Source organism: Vitis vinifera, chromosome 7 (assembly GCF_030704535.1).
Source record: "Vitis vinifera cultivar Pinot Noir 40024 chromosome 7, ASM3070453v1".
In the NCBI taxonomy this organism is placed as follows: domain Eukaryota; kingdom Viridiplantae; phylum Streptophyta; class Magnoliopsida; order Vitales; family Vitaceae; genus Vitis; species Vitis vinifera.
The window spans coordinates 26,756,972-26,771,847 of NC_081811.1; the positions used below are offsets into that span (position 1 = coordinate 26,756,972).

A 14,876-nucleotide genomic window follows, 5' to 3' on the forward strand; every position below is an offset into this window, starting at 1 on the left:
TCACAAGCCTTTGTTTCCTCTCCTCCTCTATCAAGTCAGTTTATGGCGTGTCCGTTGGTAGCATAGGGTCAACTCAGTGACTTCAAACTAGTGAGTCTTTGGCTCATCTCTTGAGTAAAGGAAATATCATTAAAGCAGAATCAACTAATTCAACCATTTCCATGGAATATCTTGGCTGCCATGAATACATGTATAACTGTCCTTCCTCATCTTCTGTTATCTTGCAGTTCCTTTTTCTTGATAGTGAGAATCGCAGATGTGGAAACGGTGTCGTACTGAGGAGAAACAGAAGCAGAGAAAAGCTGTTTTTCCATTGTTGGGCACCCTAATAGTTGAGTACTAACATTTTGGCACGTTGGTATGATATTTTTTAACCTTAGATTACATTATCATCCTTGCTCGTAATCAATTTTTACATGTTTTGCTATATTTTTTTTGTATTTTAAATAGGCTATTAACAACCCACTACCTTTTTAGTACCTTTTTATCATATTAAATTAATTAATTAATACTATAATTTTTATTAAAAATAATTATAAATATAATATATATTATATATTAAATATAAAATTGAATAAATCACTATGTACAACTTAGTGTTATCTATCTGTCATAGTTATATTTTTTTCATGTCCTAATAATATTTTTTATATTTTGCTCATATTTTTTATCTCATTTATTTTTAGTGTGATGATATTTTTTTATACATTAGTTTTATTTTACATATTTTAATCATTTATTTTTTGTATACGAGCTTTATTTTGTATATCCTAATCACATTTTTTATACCTTAATTATATTTTTCAAACTCTAGTCATATTCCTTGTTATAAAGTCATATTTTTATATATCCTCTTAGTCACATTTCTATACTTTAATTATATCCTCCGCATATTTGTAACATTTTCTTATCTTAGTTGTTAGGATTTTAGTTATACTAACATGAGTAATTACCTTAGAAGGGAGGTGAACACTTATCTTAGTTGTTAGGATTTTAGTTATACCAACATGAGTAATTACCTTAGAAGGGAGGTGAACACGGTGATAATCATTTTTACTGATTTAAACTTAAAGAATGTAAGAGACAATATAAGCAATAATATAATGAAAATCAATATAAAAAGAAATTATAGATAAATAAAGAGAGTAGAGAAAAGAGAAATGCAAACTTAAAATCTTATTGTAGTTTGATGTAATTCAATTTACGTCCACTCTCCTTAAACTTCTAATCAAGTGAAGATTCAATTAATAAGACTTTTAATCCAAGCCTTCAAATTTTTACAATTAAATTATAGTTTCAATCAATCATTTTGGACTTATGGCTTTAAACATCGTCTTGGATTATGGTTTCAAGCATTCTTTATAATAAAACTTTTCAAGATAAAGTTTTCAAACTCTTCCCTTTTTTAATTATAGTTTCAAAGGATTCTCATAAGATATAGAAATAAAGAAAAAATTCCTATTTTACAATATTTATTCAAATGGAAGGCAAAGAAACTAGGATTGAAGTGCACTAAATAGATATGCAAATTTGAAAACAAAGTGCATTAAAAAGATTATTCTTTAAGGGTCAAATAAAATTTAATAAAGATTTGGAACTCTCTCATATGTAAAACGATAAGTTCGAAACATTTAAATAGAAGTACGAAGCTCAAATTAGTTGTTAGGCATAGTTTGGGGTCAACCGATTAGCCAATCTATCGAACTAGTTATCAGTCATTGGGTAGTAGAAGGTAGATAAATTGATCGTTGAGTCACAAAAGCTCGATCAATTAATCATCGATCTGACTAGTTCTTGATTGGTTGAGCGAACTTATTAAGTGAACATAACCTATTGAACCAGTTGAACAATAACCAATTGAGTGAATAGTAACATATTGAATAAAATACGTAAAATTAACATACAAATAACCTTTAATGACTCGAATTATTTCAATATAAAAATTCAAGATTAAACAAACATTTTTAATGATGAAATATATGGCAAAACATGAGTTTTTACCCGACTCAATTTGTTTCAATATGAAAACTTAAGATTAAAAAAAAAAACCTTTTTAGTGATGAAATACATGTCAAAACATGAGTTTTTATCCTTCAAATAATCAATCTCATTTTTATAAAAATCATTAATAAATGCATAAATGAGTTCTACAAGTTTTGCATCTTTAGTACAAAATCCTTAGGGAAATCCAATTATATGAACTACTTGTCATTTTGAAAACTTTTTTAACTATGAATAGCACTAAACAAATGTGGATTTCATTTAAAAGATTTGTCATCCAATTTATAAAAGAATAAAACTAATTTAGGCATTAAAATGATTTTAGATGTTTAAGTAAAAATAAAATGCATAATCATAATATACCAACAACTTTACAAAGAGATTCTAAAAAATAAGTCTTCATTGATCTACTCTTTTAAGTCTTCTCTTTTTCTCTAATTTTTTTTATTTGATTTATTTGATTTATTTTGTGATTATCTCTTTAGAAATCATCTTATCTAAACATCTTATTATAAATCATTAATTTTTAATCTTGTTTTGTTATTATTAAAATTGAAATTAATCAAACTTTGATATTGTATTAGTCATATGATTTGTAGCTTTAGTGACATTTTTTTATACTTTTTCATATTTTTATACCCTAATCAAATTTTTCATTCATCTTAGTTACATTTTCATACATGAATTATTTGACATACCTTGATCGATATATTATAGCTTCAATTATATTTTTTATACCATCCTTGGTTTTTTTTTTTTACCATTATCATATTTTTATACCCTTGTCACATCATTAGTACCATGATTACGTTTTTCATACCTGAATTACATTTTTGGAACCCGTTAACACCGTCCACTACTCTTAATACCAAGCATAGGCACGTGTATTGGCACCTTGCCCTCTTGTGGCCCGCAGGCATGAAAGCAAGCATGCCTTCTCCCCACTATGAGAGATTTGGTGGGGGTAGAGAACATCAGTTAGCTTCAAAAGCATAATATCTCCTACCACAACATATGGCGTAGGCATGGCATAGCATCATGACACATAGCATGGCATGTAGCACAACACGCGACATGGCAGATGGGGCCTTGTGTGTGGCTGGCTCGACTAAAAAATGTTTGGGAATTTCTGATGGTTTTGGATTTTCCCTTTTGAAGAGACACTCTAAATGCGGAAAATATTTTTCTAGACTTAGTGACGAATTTCGGGAAATTATGGGGCCTTCCAAGGATATGTGATGTTTCATCCTATATGAATGGAAATGACTTGGAAACACACCGGAGGGACACGCTTAAGGTAAGGGCAAGGCTTGGACGAGCTAACACGAGGGCACAAAGCCTTTTTTTTTTTCTTTTTTCCTTTTTTTTTTCTTTTTTTTTTTTTTCTTTTTTCTCTTTTATTGGATTTTTGGAAAGAGCATTTGTTGGTCTGATCTCCAGAAAACCTTGGATTCATTTTTCAAAGGTTTTTACATCCTAGTGAAACAAAATTAGTGTTTTCTTTGGACAATTTAGTTCCTGGCTCCCAAAATGCTTGTAATGGCCACTGTAAGAATGCACCATGTGCTGCTCATAGAAGATGGAGTGTCCACTCAAACCACCCACCAAGTATTCCAACTCCAAGTCAACAGCATGGTGCATTGAGACCACTGAGAGCTAATGTATGAAGAGGCATTTGCCACCACTTGAAAACATCCAAAACTAGAGCTATCCCTCAGGTTCAGACATGGACAAGTTTCAGAGCCATGGAGTCATTGTCCGCCTGCTACATCTTCTTCTCCCCCTCCAACTCTTATCCCTTCAATCTCTTTCTTTATCTTACACTCCTCCAAGTAAGTACTTCATCAACTGTGGGTCACAGAACAATACCAACCATACTGGCAGGACCTTCGTTGGGGACGTGAGTTCTGACTCCTCTTTCACCTTATCTCCGAAGCGGGACGACCCTGTTGTAGACAGCAGCCCTTCTCCGACTACATCTCAACTCTATCAAACAGCTAGGATTTTCAAAGGGTCGTCTTCATATGTGTTTCACATCGACCAAAATGGCACTTATTTGGTACGCCTCCATTTCTTCCCCTTTTCTTCCCCAACTGATCTCTCGACTGCTCTTTTCGATGTTTCGGTTTCTGGGCTACCCGGGTTGCTTCAGAATTTCTCTGTGCAAAACACCAGCAACCTTCCTCTGATAAAGGAATTCTTACTCACAATTAATATCAGCAAATTCACTGTGAAATTTGAACCTTCTCAAGAGTCGTCCTTCGCATTTGTAAATGCAATAGAAGTCTTCATTGCTCCTGATAGCTTTATCCCTGATTCTGCTCTACTAGTTACCCGAAAAGGAAGTAAAAGTAGTAGTTACAAGGGTCTGTTATCTCGGGTTCTCCAAAAAATTCACAGGGTCAATGTTGGGGGAAGTGAAATTGAACCCGGTTCAGATACTCTATGGAGAAACTGGGTTCCAGATGACACTTTTCTTTTCAATAGGAGCACTGCAAGAAATAAATCTTATGATCAGCCGATTGAGTACCAGGAAGGCCAGAGTGAATATAATAACAGCGATAGATATATTGCCCCGGAGAATGTTTATTTGACTGCCAAAGAAATGAATACAAATGAGGGAGACCAGTTGCAATCCTTCAACATCAGTTGGGGTTTTAATGTGACTAAGAATGCTACACACCTTCTTCGGGTTCACTTCTGCGACATCACTAGTGCCTCGCTATCACTAAGTCCATGGATCAATCTCTATATCAATAGCATCTTCAGTCGGAACATAAAGATTATCACCTTGGCAGCCCCTTTTTACCTTGATTTTGTAGTTGTTTCAGATAATTCCGGACTTCTTAATATCAGTATAGGGCCTCATAGGGATTCTCCAGTAAACAATTCCTTTCTCAATGGCCTGGAGATTATGGAAATCATGCAGGAATTGGGTTGGGTTTCAATCGAAAATGAATCTAAGAAGAAATATATTCCTCTCCTAGTTGGTTCAGTTGTTGGAGGTTTGGCTCTTGTCTGCCTTGTGGTAGTTGTGCTCTTGTTGCAATCAAAATGCAGGAAGGGAAAGCCTACTCAAGCTACGGATTGGTTGCCAATTACTGTTGATAGGGGACTGAGTTCCCACGGCAGGCTACATGAGGCAACCAATCATAGCTCCCCTGTTCCATATTTAAATCTGGGATTAAAGATACCTTTTGCGGAAGTTCGGTCAGCAACAAAAAACTTCAGCAGCAAGCTGCTGGTAGGCAAGGGTGGATTTGGCAAAGTCTACCAAGGAACTCTCAGGAATGGCATGAAAGTGGCAGTGAAGAGAAGTCAGCCAGGACATGGCCAAGGCCTGCCTGAATTCCAGACTGAGATATTGGTGTTATCCAAAATTCACCATCGCCATCTGGTTTCCCTGGTTGGGTATTGTGACGAAAGGAATGAAATGATTCTGGTTTATGAATTTATGCAGAAGGGCACTCTGAGAAGTCATCTTTATGATTCAGATTTGCCTTGTTTGTCTTGGAAGCAAAGGCTGGAAATTTGCATTGGTGCAGCAAGGGGACTTCACTACCTCCACACAGGTTCAGAAGGGGGAATCATTCACCGTGATATTAAGTCCACAAACATCTTGCTTGACGACAACTTTGTTGCTAAAGTTGCTGATTTTGGATTATCAAGATCAGGTCTTCCTCATCAAACCCATGTCAGCACAGCTGTAAAAGGCACCTTTGGATATCTTGATCCAGAGTACTTCAGGACCCAACAGTTGACAGACAAATCGGATGTTTACTCTTTTGGTGTGGTTCTTCTGGAAGTGCTATGTGCCAGACCAGTTATCAATCCCTCACTTCCAACGGAGCAAGTAAATCTAGCTGAATGGGTGATGGTTTGGCAGAAGAGAGGATTACTTGAACAGGTTATTGATCCTTTGCTCGTGGGTAAAGTCAATCTCAACTCACTAAGAAAATTTGGTGAAACGGCAGAGAAATGCTTGCAGGAAGAAGGAGCTGATAGGCCTACTATGGGTGATGTGGTGTGGGACTTGGAGTATGCTTTTCAGCTTCAACAAACTGCAATGCAGAGGGAGCCATTAGAGGACAGCACAAACGATGCTGCTTCCACATTTCCATTGCCTACCATTCAGCGTTATCCTTCATATAGCTTATCAATTTCAAACATCCATGGGCCCGAAAGGAGGGACAGCAGTTCAGAGACAACAGAAAGCGAAGTTTTCTCCCAGTTGAGGATTGCCCATGGCAGATAACTTCAGTGTCCTTGAGGCAAGGTTATGAGCTCACATTTGTTCAGCTTCCACACACTGTTTTAGGTGTAGAATCAGGGATAAAGTTTGTCAATTGCTTAAGATGTGTTGTTTCTAATGGGCTCAAAGGACTAGTATATTAGCCTTGATAAGTTGGCAGATTGGCTTGTGTGTCAAACAAATTTCAGTTTATAAGAAATTGGACTAATAAATCTCTACCCCATTAGAAACTCTACCCCTGCTTCTCTTGTTGATTAATTCATTTAAATTACATGAATATCAATGCTTCTGTTCTCTATATTCAGAAGAATGTGAAAATCATGCCCCGTAAATACAGGAAGCTAATAAAAATGATGCAGTGTGCTCAATCCTCATAATGTATTATGTGCTTGAGGAATCCTTCTTAGGATGGTTGTAAGCATTTGATTTCCATCTCCCTTCCTCTACGCTCCCTCCAGTCAATAGGCCAATGGAGGTTGGGCACGGCTCTGTTGGCAACCCAACTTTTACTCCTGCACTGCAAGTCCAGAAAATGACATCAGTGATGAATAATTGCAGTAATGTGTTCTTTAGCGTTCGACTATTCTCTACCAAAAGGAACAAGACAGCACACTCTTTTGGACAGTTCTAAACTTATACAGACAGCACTTTCATGAATTGTCATAGTTGTTTTTAGCAAACCCAAATTACTCCACATTAGCACAATTACTGCTTTTATTTGGATACGCTTCATATTCTCAGTTTTGCAAGTTTTCTCTATCTCAAAATTTGAAAGTTTTAAAGCACTTTTATACTCTTTGGAAAAGTTTATACCAGCTTAATTGTAGGTTTTGATAGAAACAAAGGGTAGAAACTCTCAAGAAGCAACAGAACGTTGAGGAATCTGAAGTTATATTTTATTAAACTTCAAAGCACTTATTTATACCGCTAACTTAAAACAGAAAAACATAAAAATAGCAACAAACCTACTACCTATAGATACTTCCTAAAGAATAGAAACAAACCAACAAATACTTCCTAAGGAATAGGTAAATCTTCCACATAACTAACTTATTTTGACTACTTCCACTTCATTCTACTCAGCTCCATGTCAGCAGCTCCTAGGACATGTCATTCAACACTCCTCCTTGTTTCTGGAGCTGCAGACTCCAAGCCTTTGCCTCAAGAACTCATATCTAGCTTTGGGAAGTGGTTTGGTTAAGATATCAGCATTTTGACTTTCTGTTTTGCAGTGGACCAGCTGTATTTCTCCCTCCTTCTGTACCTCTCTTAGGAAATAGAGTTTCAACTTGAAATGTTTTGTTTTGCCATGGAACATCGGATTATTTGCAATTGAAATTGCAGCTTGGTTGTCTACGAGTATTTGTGTGCTATCCTTTTGCTCCATAAACAAATCAGCCATCAATTTCCTGATCCAGAGAGCCTGATTCACAGCAGCAGCAGCAGCTACATATTCTGCTTCTGCTGTGGATTGGGCTATGACTTCCTGCTTTTTGGAACACCATGAAAAAATAGCAGAACCAAAGCTGAAACAATAACCTGAAGTACTTCTCATGTCATCAACACAACCTGCCCAATCACTATCTGAATAACCATGGAGAGTAAAGTTTTTAACTTGACAAAACCTCAAACCATAGTCAATTGTACCCTTGACATATCTAACAATTCTTTTTGTTGCTTGAAAGTGAATTTCACTAGCACAATGCATGTACCTTGAGAGTAAACTTACTGCATTCATAATATCTGGTCTAGTTGCTGTTAGGTACATCAAGCACCCGATAATGGTCTTGTAAAGCCTTTCATCAGCTTTTGCAGCTCCATCATTTTTGCAAAACTTCTCATTTTGATTCATTGGAGTTGCACTTGGATTGCACTCTTCCATCTTGAACTTTTTCAGGATTTCCTTGGCATATTTATGTTGACATATGAAGATCTCATTCTGCTTTTGTTGTACCTCCATGCCAAGAAAGAATGTCATCCTCCCAAGATCAGTCATCTCAAAAACATCCTTCATTTCCTTTTTGAAATTGTAAATTTGCTCCATACTGCTTCCTGTCACAAGTAGATCATCAACGTATAAGGATACCACAAGTGTTTCATCACAAACCTTCCTGAAGTATAGAGTAAATTCACTTAGGCTTTTTGTAAAGCCTAAGCCTAACAAATGTGAATCAATCCTACTGTACCAGGCCCTTGGTGCCTGTTTTGAAACCATACAAGGCCTTTTTCAGCAAATATACTTTCTACTCCATTCCTTGAACAATAAAACCTTCAGGCTGCTCCATAAAAATTTCTTCCTCCAAGTATCCATTCAAGAAGGCTGATTTGACATCCATCTGATGTATATTCCAGCCTTTTTGAGCAGCAAGAGCCAGCAACATTCTTATAGTGTCCAATCTAGCAACTGGGGCAAAAGTCTCAGAGAAATCCACCCCAAACATCTGAGCATATCCTTTGACAACTAGTCTTGTCTTGTGTTTGTTTATAAAACCATCATAATTGAGTTTGGTTCTATAAACCCACTTCACTCCAATTGCCCTTTTGTGTGTCAGTTTGTCCACTAGCTCCCAAGTCTGGTTTTTTTCAATCATTTTAAGCTCCTCCTTCATTGCATCCATCCATTTTTTATCAGTTGCAGCTTCTTCATACCCTGCAAGCTCTATTATAGCAACATTGCACCTCTAATAGATGTCAGAGAGTGATCCGGTTCCCCTGATAGGTTCATCATTAATATTGTCATGCTCCTCCTGAAACTCAAGGTCCTTTTGGGACTCAAGATTCTCTTTAAACTCAAGCTTCTTATCATTCTCCCAACTCCAACTTTCTAATTCAAAGAATTTGACATCTCTGCTAACTATCACTTTGTTATTTTCTGGAAGGTAGATTCTATAGGCCTTTGATATCGAGCTATAGCCTATAAAGATCCCAGCTTCTGCTTTCTTATCCAATTTGTCTCTCTTAACATGTGGAATATAAGAGAAACAAAGACAACCAAATGTTTTTAAATTTTGTAGCCTTGGTTTATAGCCATACCATGCTTCAAATGGAGTCTTTTGTTGCAAAGCTTTTGTTGGCAGTCTATTCAGCAGAAAGACTGATGTATGTGTAGCCTCAGCCTAGAATTTCTTTGGCAGCCCTTTATCATGCAGCAAACACCTTGTCATTTCCATAAGTGTTCTATTTTTCCTCTCAACGACTCCATTCTGTTGAGGGGTATAAGGTGTTGTAAGTTGGTGCTCAATGCCTGCATCCTCACAAAATTTGTTAAATTTCTTCGAGGTGTATTCAGTTCCATTATCAGACCTGATCACTTGCATTTTACATTTACTTTGATTTTTAGCCCAAGCTTTAAACTTCCAGAAGATGTCAGCAACTTCATATTTAAATTTCATGAAATAAATCCAGCACATTCTTGTGTGATCATCAATGAAAGCAATATAGAACTTACTGCCATTCAGTGATGGTGTTCTCTGAGGTCCTCCCACATCAGTGTGTACTAACTGCAACTTCTGAGTAGCTCTCCAGGCCTTGTTTTGTGGGAAAGGAAGTCTTGTTTGTTTCCCGTACTGACAGGCTACACAAGTAGGAGGCTTCACCTCTAATTCAAGCAAGCCTTCTCCAAGATCGTTCTTCTTCATAAAGAGAAGGGCGGTATGATGAAACTGCCCCAAACGCTTATGCCAAAGCATTGTATTGCTTTCTTCTTTGTGAATTGCAGTCTGCTCTTCTTGCATCAAATCCAAGGCAAAGTTTTTTCCTTTCATTTGGACTATAAATACCTCTCTGCCTTGTGCATCAGCAATCATGCCGTGATTGTCCTCAAACAGCACCTTATAACCTTTTTCCAGCAGCTGACCAACACTCAACAGATTTTGATTAATCTCAGGAACATATAAGACATAGAGATTAATTTCAAACCTGTGTGACCTTCAATTGCCACTATTCCTTTGCCTTTTTACTGCAAGATATGCTCCATTTCCAACTCTAACTTTGGAAGTAACAGTTTTGTCAAGTTCCCTAAAGAGCCCTTGATCATAAGTCATATGGTTTGTACAACCACTATCTATAAGCCAAGTTTCTGGGGAGTTGCTAGTGGCAAAGCATGATACCATAAACAGATGCTCATCTTGAAGTTCTTCCACAGTAGCCTTGACTTCTCCTTGCTGCCGTTGAGATTTGCAAATTCTTTCCACATGCCCTAGCTGACCACACTTGTGACATTTTACATCCGGCCTCCACCAACACCTTTTTTGTGGATGATTGGATTTTTTACAGTAAGGACATGGTGGAAACTTTTGAGTGTTGTTGTTGCTGTTATTGTTGCTTTGCATCTCTTTCTTATACTGAGATATGGCCTGAAATGCACCCTCCACAGATCCTTCTTGTCTCATAAGCCTCCTTTGTTCTTGAGCTTATAATGCATTCAACAGCTCTGCCAAGATGATACTTGACACATCTTTTGAGTTTTCTAGAGATGATATTATAGTCTCAAACTTTTCAGGAACTGTTATAAAAATTTTCTGAACTATTCTAGAATCAGAAAAGTCAGTACCAAGAAGTCTTACTTTGTTAACAATACTAAGAAGCCTGTCTGAGTAATCCTTGATTGTTTCTGATTCTTTCATCCTTTGCATCTCAAACTCTCTAATCAGGTTCAGCACTTGCATACCTTTGACTCGTTCATTTCCTTCATATTCCTTCTTCAGGAAGTTCCATATTTCATTTGTTATCTTCAGTGTCATGATTCTGGTGAAAATTGTAAATGAGACAGCTACAAATAGACTAGCTTTTGCCTTTGATTTCCTTTGCCTCCTCTCATTGCGTAGTTTTATCTGAGCCATAGTTGGATTGTCAAACAGGGGAGGAACTTCATATTCCTCACTAACAGCTTCCCACAGATCATTAGCATCAAGGTAGGCTTCCATACCGACAGCCCACACTTGATAATTTATTCCATCAAACACTGGAGGTGCTAATGCATTCAGTGAAGCTTCTAAGGTCATTCTGGATATTGTTTTGGATAGGGTAGATGGTGGTGTATAGGCTCACTCACCTCACAAGTTACTCAAAAACAGGGCTCTGATACCAATTTGTAGGTTTTGATAGAAACAAAGGGTAGAAACTCTCAAGAAGCAATAGAATGTTGAGGAATCTGAAGTTATATTTTATTAAACTTCAAAGCACTTATTTATACAGCTAGCTTAAAACAGAAAAACATAGCAACAAACCTGCTACCTATAAATACTTCCTAAAGAATAGAAACAAACCAACAAATACTTCCTAAGGAATAGGTAAATCTTCAACATGACTAACTTATTTTGACTACTTCCACTTCATTGTACTCAGCTCCATGTCAGCAGCTCCTAGGACATGTCATTCAACATTAATCCATTTTTTTTCAGATTAACAATGATAAAATGTGGTAAATCTCTTCCATGGTCCTGCTTCTCTTGTTTATTACTCTCTTTATTATTAGCGGAATTCATTCAAGCTACATTAAATTAATGTTTTTGCTCTTAAAAAAGGCCAAAGTTTTGGGACAGTTTCAAAGCTTATCCTAAACCCACAGTACCTATCGAGGAGTTTCTTGAAGTCGGTTTCACGTGACTTTGTTGCCCCATGCAGTTAAAGGCGCCGAAGGCATCCCTTTGAATCCAACCACCCATTATTAAAACCCCAATATTAAATGCAAGGCCAGATGTTTCAACGCCAAAGTCAATGACTTGTCCTCCTCCTCTGGGTGGATAATGAATGGTGAGAATTAGATTCAAACTGAAAAATAAGCAGAAATCGGATACTTCCTCAGCCTGATCATGGAGAAGTTTCACGCACATGAAATCTTTGTTCAGCTGTTACATCTTCTCCTCCTGCTTCTCTTATCCCTTCAATGTATTTCTTCGGATTACACTCTTCCAAGTAAGTACTTCATCAACTGTGGGTCAAGCTCCACTATCAGCAATACCACGAGGACCTTCGTCGGGGACGAGAGTTCTGACTCCTTCACCTTATCTCCCAAGCAGGAGGCTGTTGAAGACAGCAGCCCTTCTCCGGCTACATCTCAACTCTATCGAACAGCGAGACTTTTCAGAAGCCCATCCTCATATGAGTTTGACATCGACCAAATCGGCATTTACTTGGTACGCCTCCATTTCTTCCCCTTTTCCTCCCCAACCGATCTCTTCACTGCTCTTTTCGATGTTTCGGTTTCTGGGTTACCCCTGTTGCTTCATAATTTCACTGTGCAAGACACCAGCAATCTTCCTCTCATAAAGGAATTCTTACTCACCATTAATATCAGCAAATTCATGGTGAAATTTGAACCGTCTCAACAGTCGTCCTTTGCATTTGTAAATGCTATAGAAGTCTTTATTGCTCCTGATAGCTTCATACCTGATTCTGCTCTACTAGTTACTCCAGCAGGAAGTAACAATAGTAGCTACAAGGGTATATCCTCTCGAGTTCTGCAAAAAGTTCACAGGATCAATGTTGGGGGCAGTGATATCGAACCCGATTCTGATACTCTATGGAGAAAATGGGTTCCAGATGACCCTTATCTTTTTAATAAGAGCGCTGCAAGAAATCGATCTGCCTCTACAGAGACTAGCTACCAGCGAATCTTGAGTGGTTATAACGACAGTACTCGTTATATTGCCCCACCTCTTGTTTATATGAGTGCCAAAGAAATGAATAAAAGTGACAGTGATCCGTTGCAATTTTTCAACATCAGTTGGGGTTTTGATGTGTCCAAGAATGCTAGGCACCTTCTTCGGGTTCACTTCTGCGACTTTATTAGCAACTCTGGGTCATTTAATCCATGGCTCAATCTCTATATTTATAGCTTCTTCAGTCGGAAAATAGACAATATCCCCTTGGGAGCTCCTTTTTTCCTTGATCTTTTAGTTGTTTCAGATGATTCTGGATTTCTCAATGTCAGTATAGGGCCTCAGATTGATTCTCCAGTTAACAATTCCTTCCTCAATGGCCTGGAGATTATGGAAATCATGGAGGAATTGGGTTGGGTTTCTATGGAAAATGAGTCTAAGAAGAAAACTACTCCTCTCCTAGTTGGTTTAGTTGTCGGAGGTTTGGCTCTCGTCTGCATTGTGATAGTTGTGCTCTTGTTGCGATCAAAATGCAGGAAGGAAAAGCCTGCTGAAGCTTCACACTGGTTGCCAGTTACTGTTGATGGGGGATTGAGTTCCCACAGCAGGGTGTATGAGGCAACCATCCATGGCTCCCCTGTTCCTTATTTAAATCTGGGATTAAAAATGCCTTTGGCTGAAATTCAATCTGCAACAAACAACTTCAGCAGCAAGTTGCTGGTTGGAAAGGGTGGATTTGGCAAAGTGTACCAAGGAACTCTCAGGAATGGCATGAAAGTGGCAGTGAAGAGAAGTCAGCCAGGACATGGCCAAGGCCTGCCTGAATTCCAGACTGAGATATTGGTGTTATCCAAAATTCGCCATCGCCACCTGGTTTCCCTGATTGGATATTGTGACGAAAGGAATGAAATGATCCTGGTTTATGAATTTATGCAGAAGGGGACTCTGAGAAGTCATCTTTATGATTCAGATTTGCCGTGTTTATCTTGGAAGCAAAGGCTGGAAATTTGCATTGGTGCAGCAAGGGGACTTCACTACCTCCATACAAGTTCAGAAGGGGGAATCATTCACCGTGATATTAAGTCCACAAACATCTTGCTTGATGACAACTTTGTTGCTAAAGTTGCTGATTTTGGATTATCAAGATCAGGTCTTCCTCATCAAACCCATGTCAGCACAGCTGTAAAAGGCACCTTTGGATATCTTGATCCAGAGTACTTCAGGACCCAACAGTTGACAGACAAGTCCGATGTTTACTCTTTTGGTGTGGTTCTTCTGGAAGTGCTATGTGCCAGACCAGCTATCAATCCCTCACTTCCAAGGGAGCAAATGAACCTAGCTGAATGGGTGATGGTTTGGCAGAAGAAAGGATTACTTGAACAGGTTATTGATCCTTTGCTCGTGGGTAAAGTCAATCTCAACTCACTAAGAAAATTTGGTGAAACAGTAGAGAAATGTTTGAAGGAGGATGGCACGGATAGGCCTACTATGGGTGATGTGATGTGGGACTTGGAGTATGCTTTTCAACTTCAACAAACTGCAATGCAGAGGGAGCCATTAGAGGACAGCACAAACGATGCTGCTTCCACATTTCCATTGCCTACCATTCAGCGTTATCCTTCATATAGCTTTTCAATTTCAGACATCCATGGGCCCCAAAGGAGGGACGGCAGTTCAGAGACAACAGAAAGCGAAGTTTTCTCCCAGTTGAGGATTGACGATGGCAGATAATTTCATTGTCTTTGAGGCAAGGTTATGAGTTCATGTTTGTTCAGCTTTCACACACTGTTGTCGGAGTGGAATCAGTGATTTAGTTTGTGAATTGCTTAAGATGTCGTTGTTTCTAATGAGCTCAAGGGACTAGTATATTAGCCTTGATAAGTTGGCAGATTAGCTTGTGTCAAATAAATTTCAGTTTTAGGAGAAATTGGACTAATAAATATCTACCCCATTAGAAACTCTACCCCTGCTTCTCTTGTTGATTAATTCATTCAAATTATACGAACATTAATGCTTCTGTT

The 14,876-nt window shown here is 37.9% G+C and overlaps 2 protein-coding genes across 2 annotated transcripts; both read left to right on the forward strand.

Moving 5' to 3' along the window:
• The first annotated feature begins 2,526 nt into the window (after positions 1-2,526).
• Positions 2,527-6,488, forward strand: LOC100242323 (probable receptor-like protein kinase At5g24010). The gene has a single exon (XM_002278659.4). The coding sequence runs from the start codon at positions 3,728-3,730 to the stop codon at positions 6,254-6,256; it is 2,529 nt and encodes an 842-aa protein (XP_002278695.1). The 5' UTR covers positions 2,527-3,727; the 3' UTR covers positions 6,257-6,488.
• A 5,390-nt stretch (positions 6,489-11,878) lies between these two features.
• LOC109121455 (probable receptor-like protein kinase At2g23200) lies at positions 11,879-14,818 on the forward strand. The gene has a single exon (XM_019218715.2). It carries the CDS (start codon positions 12,067-12,069, stop codon positions 14,584-14,586), a length of 2,520 nt encoding a protein of 839 aa, XP_019074260.2. The 5' UTR covers positions 11,879-12,066; the 3' UTR covers positions 14,587-14,818.
• The last annotated feature ends 58 nt before the right edge of the window (positions 14,819-14,876 follow it).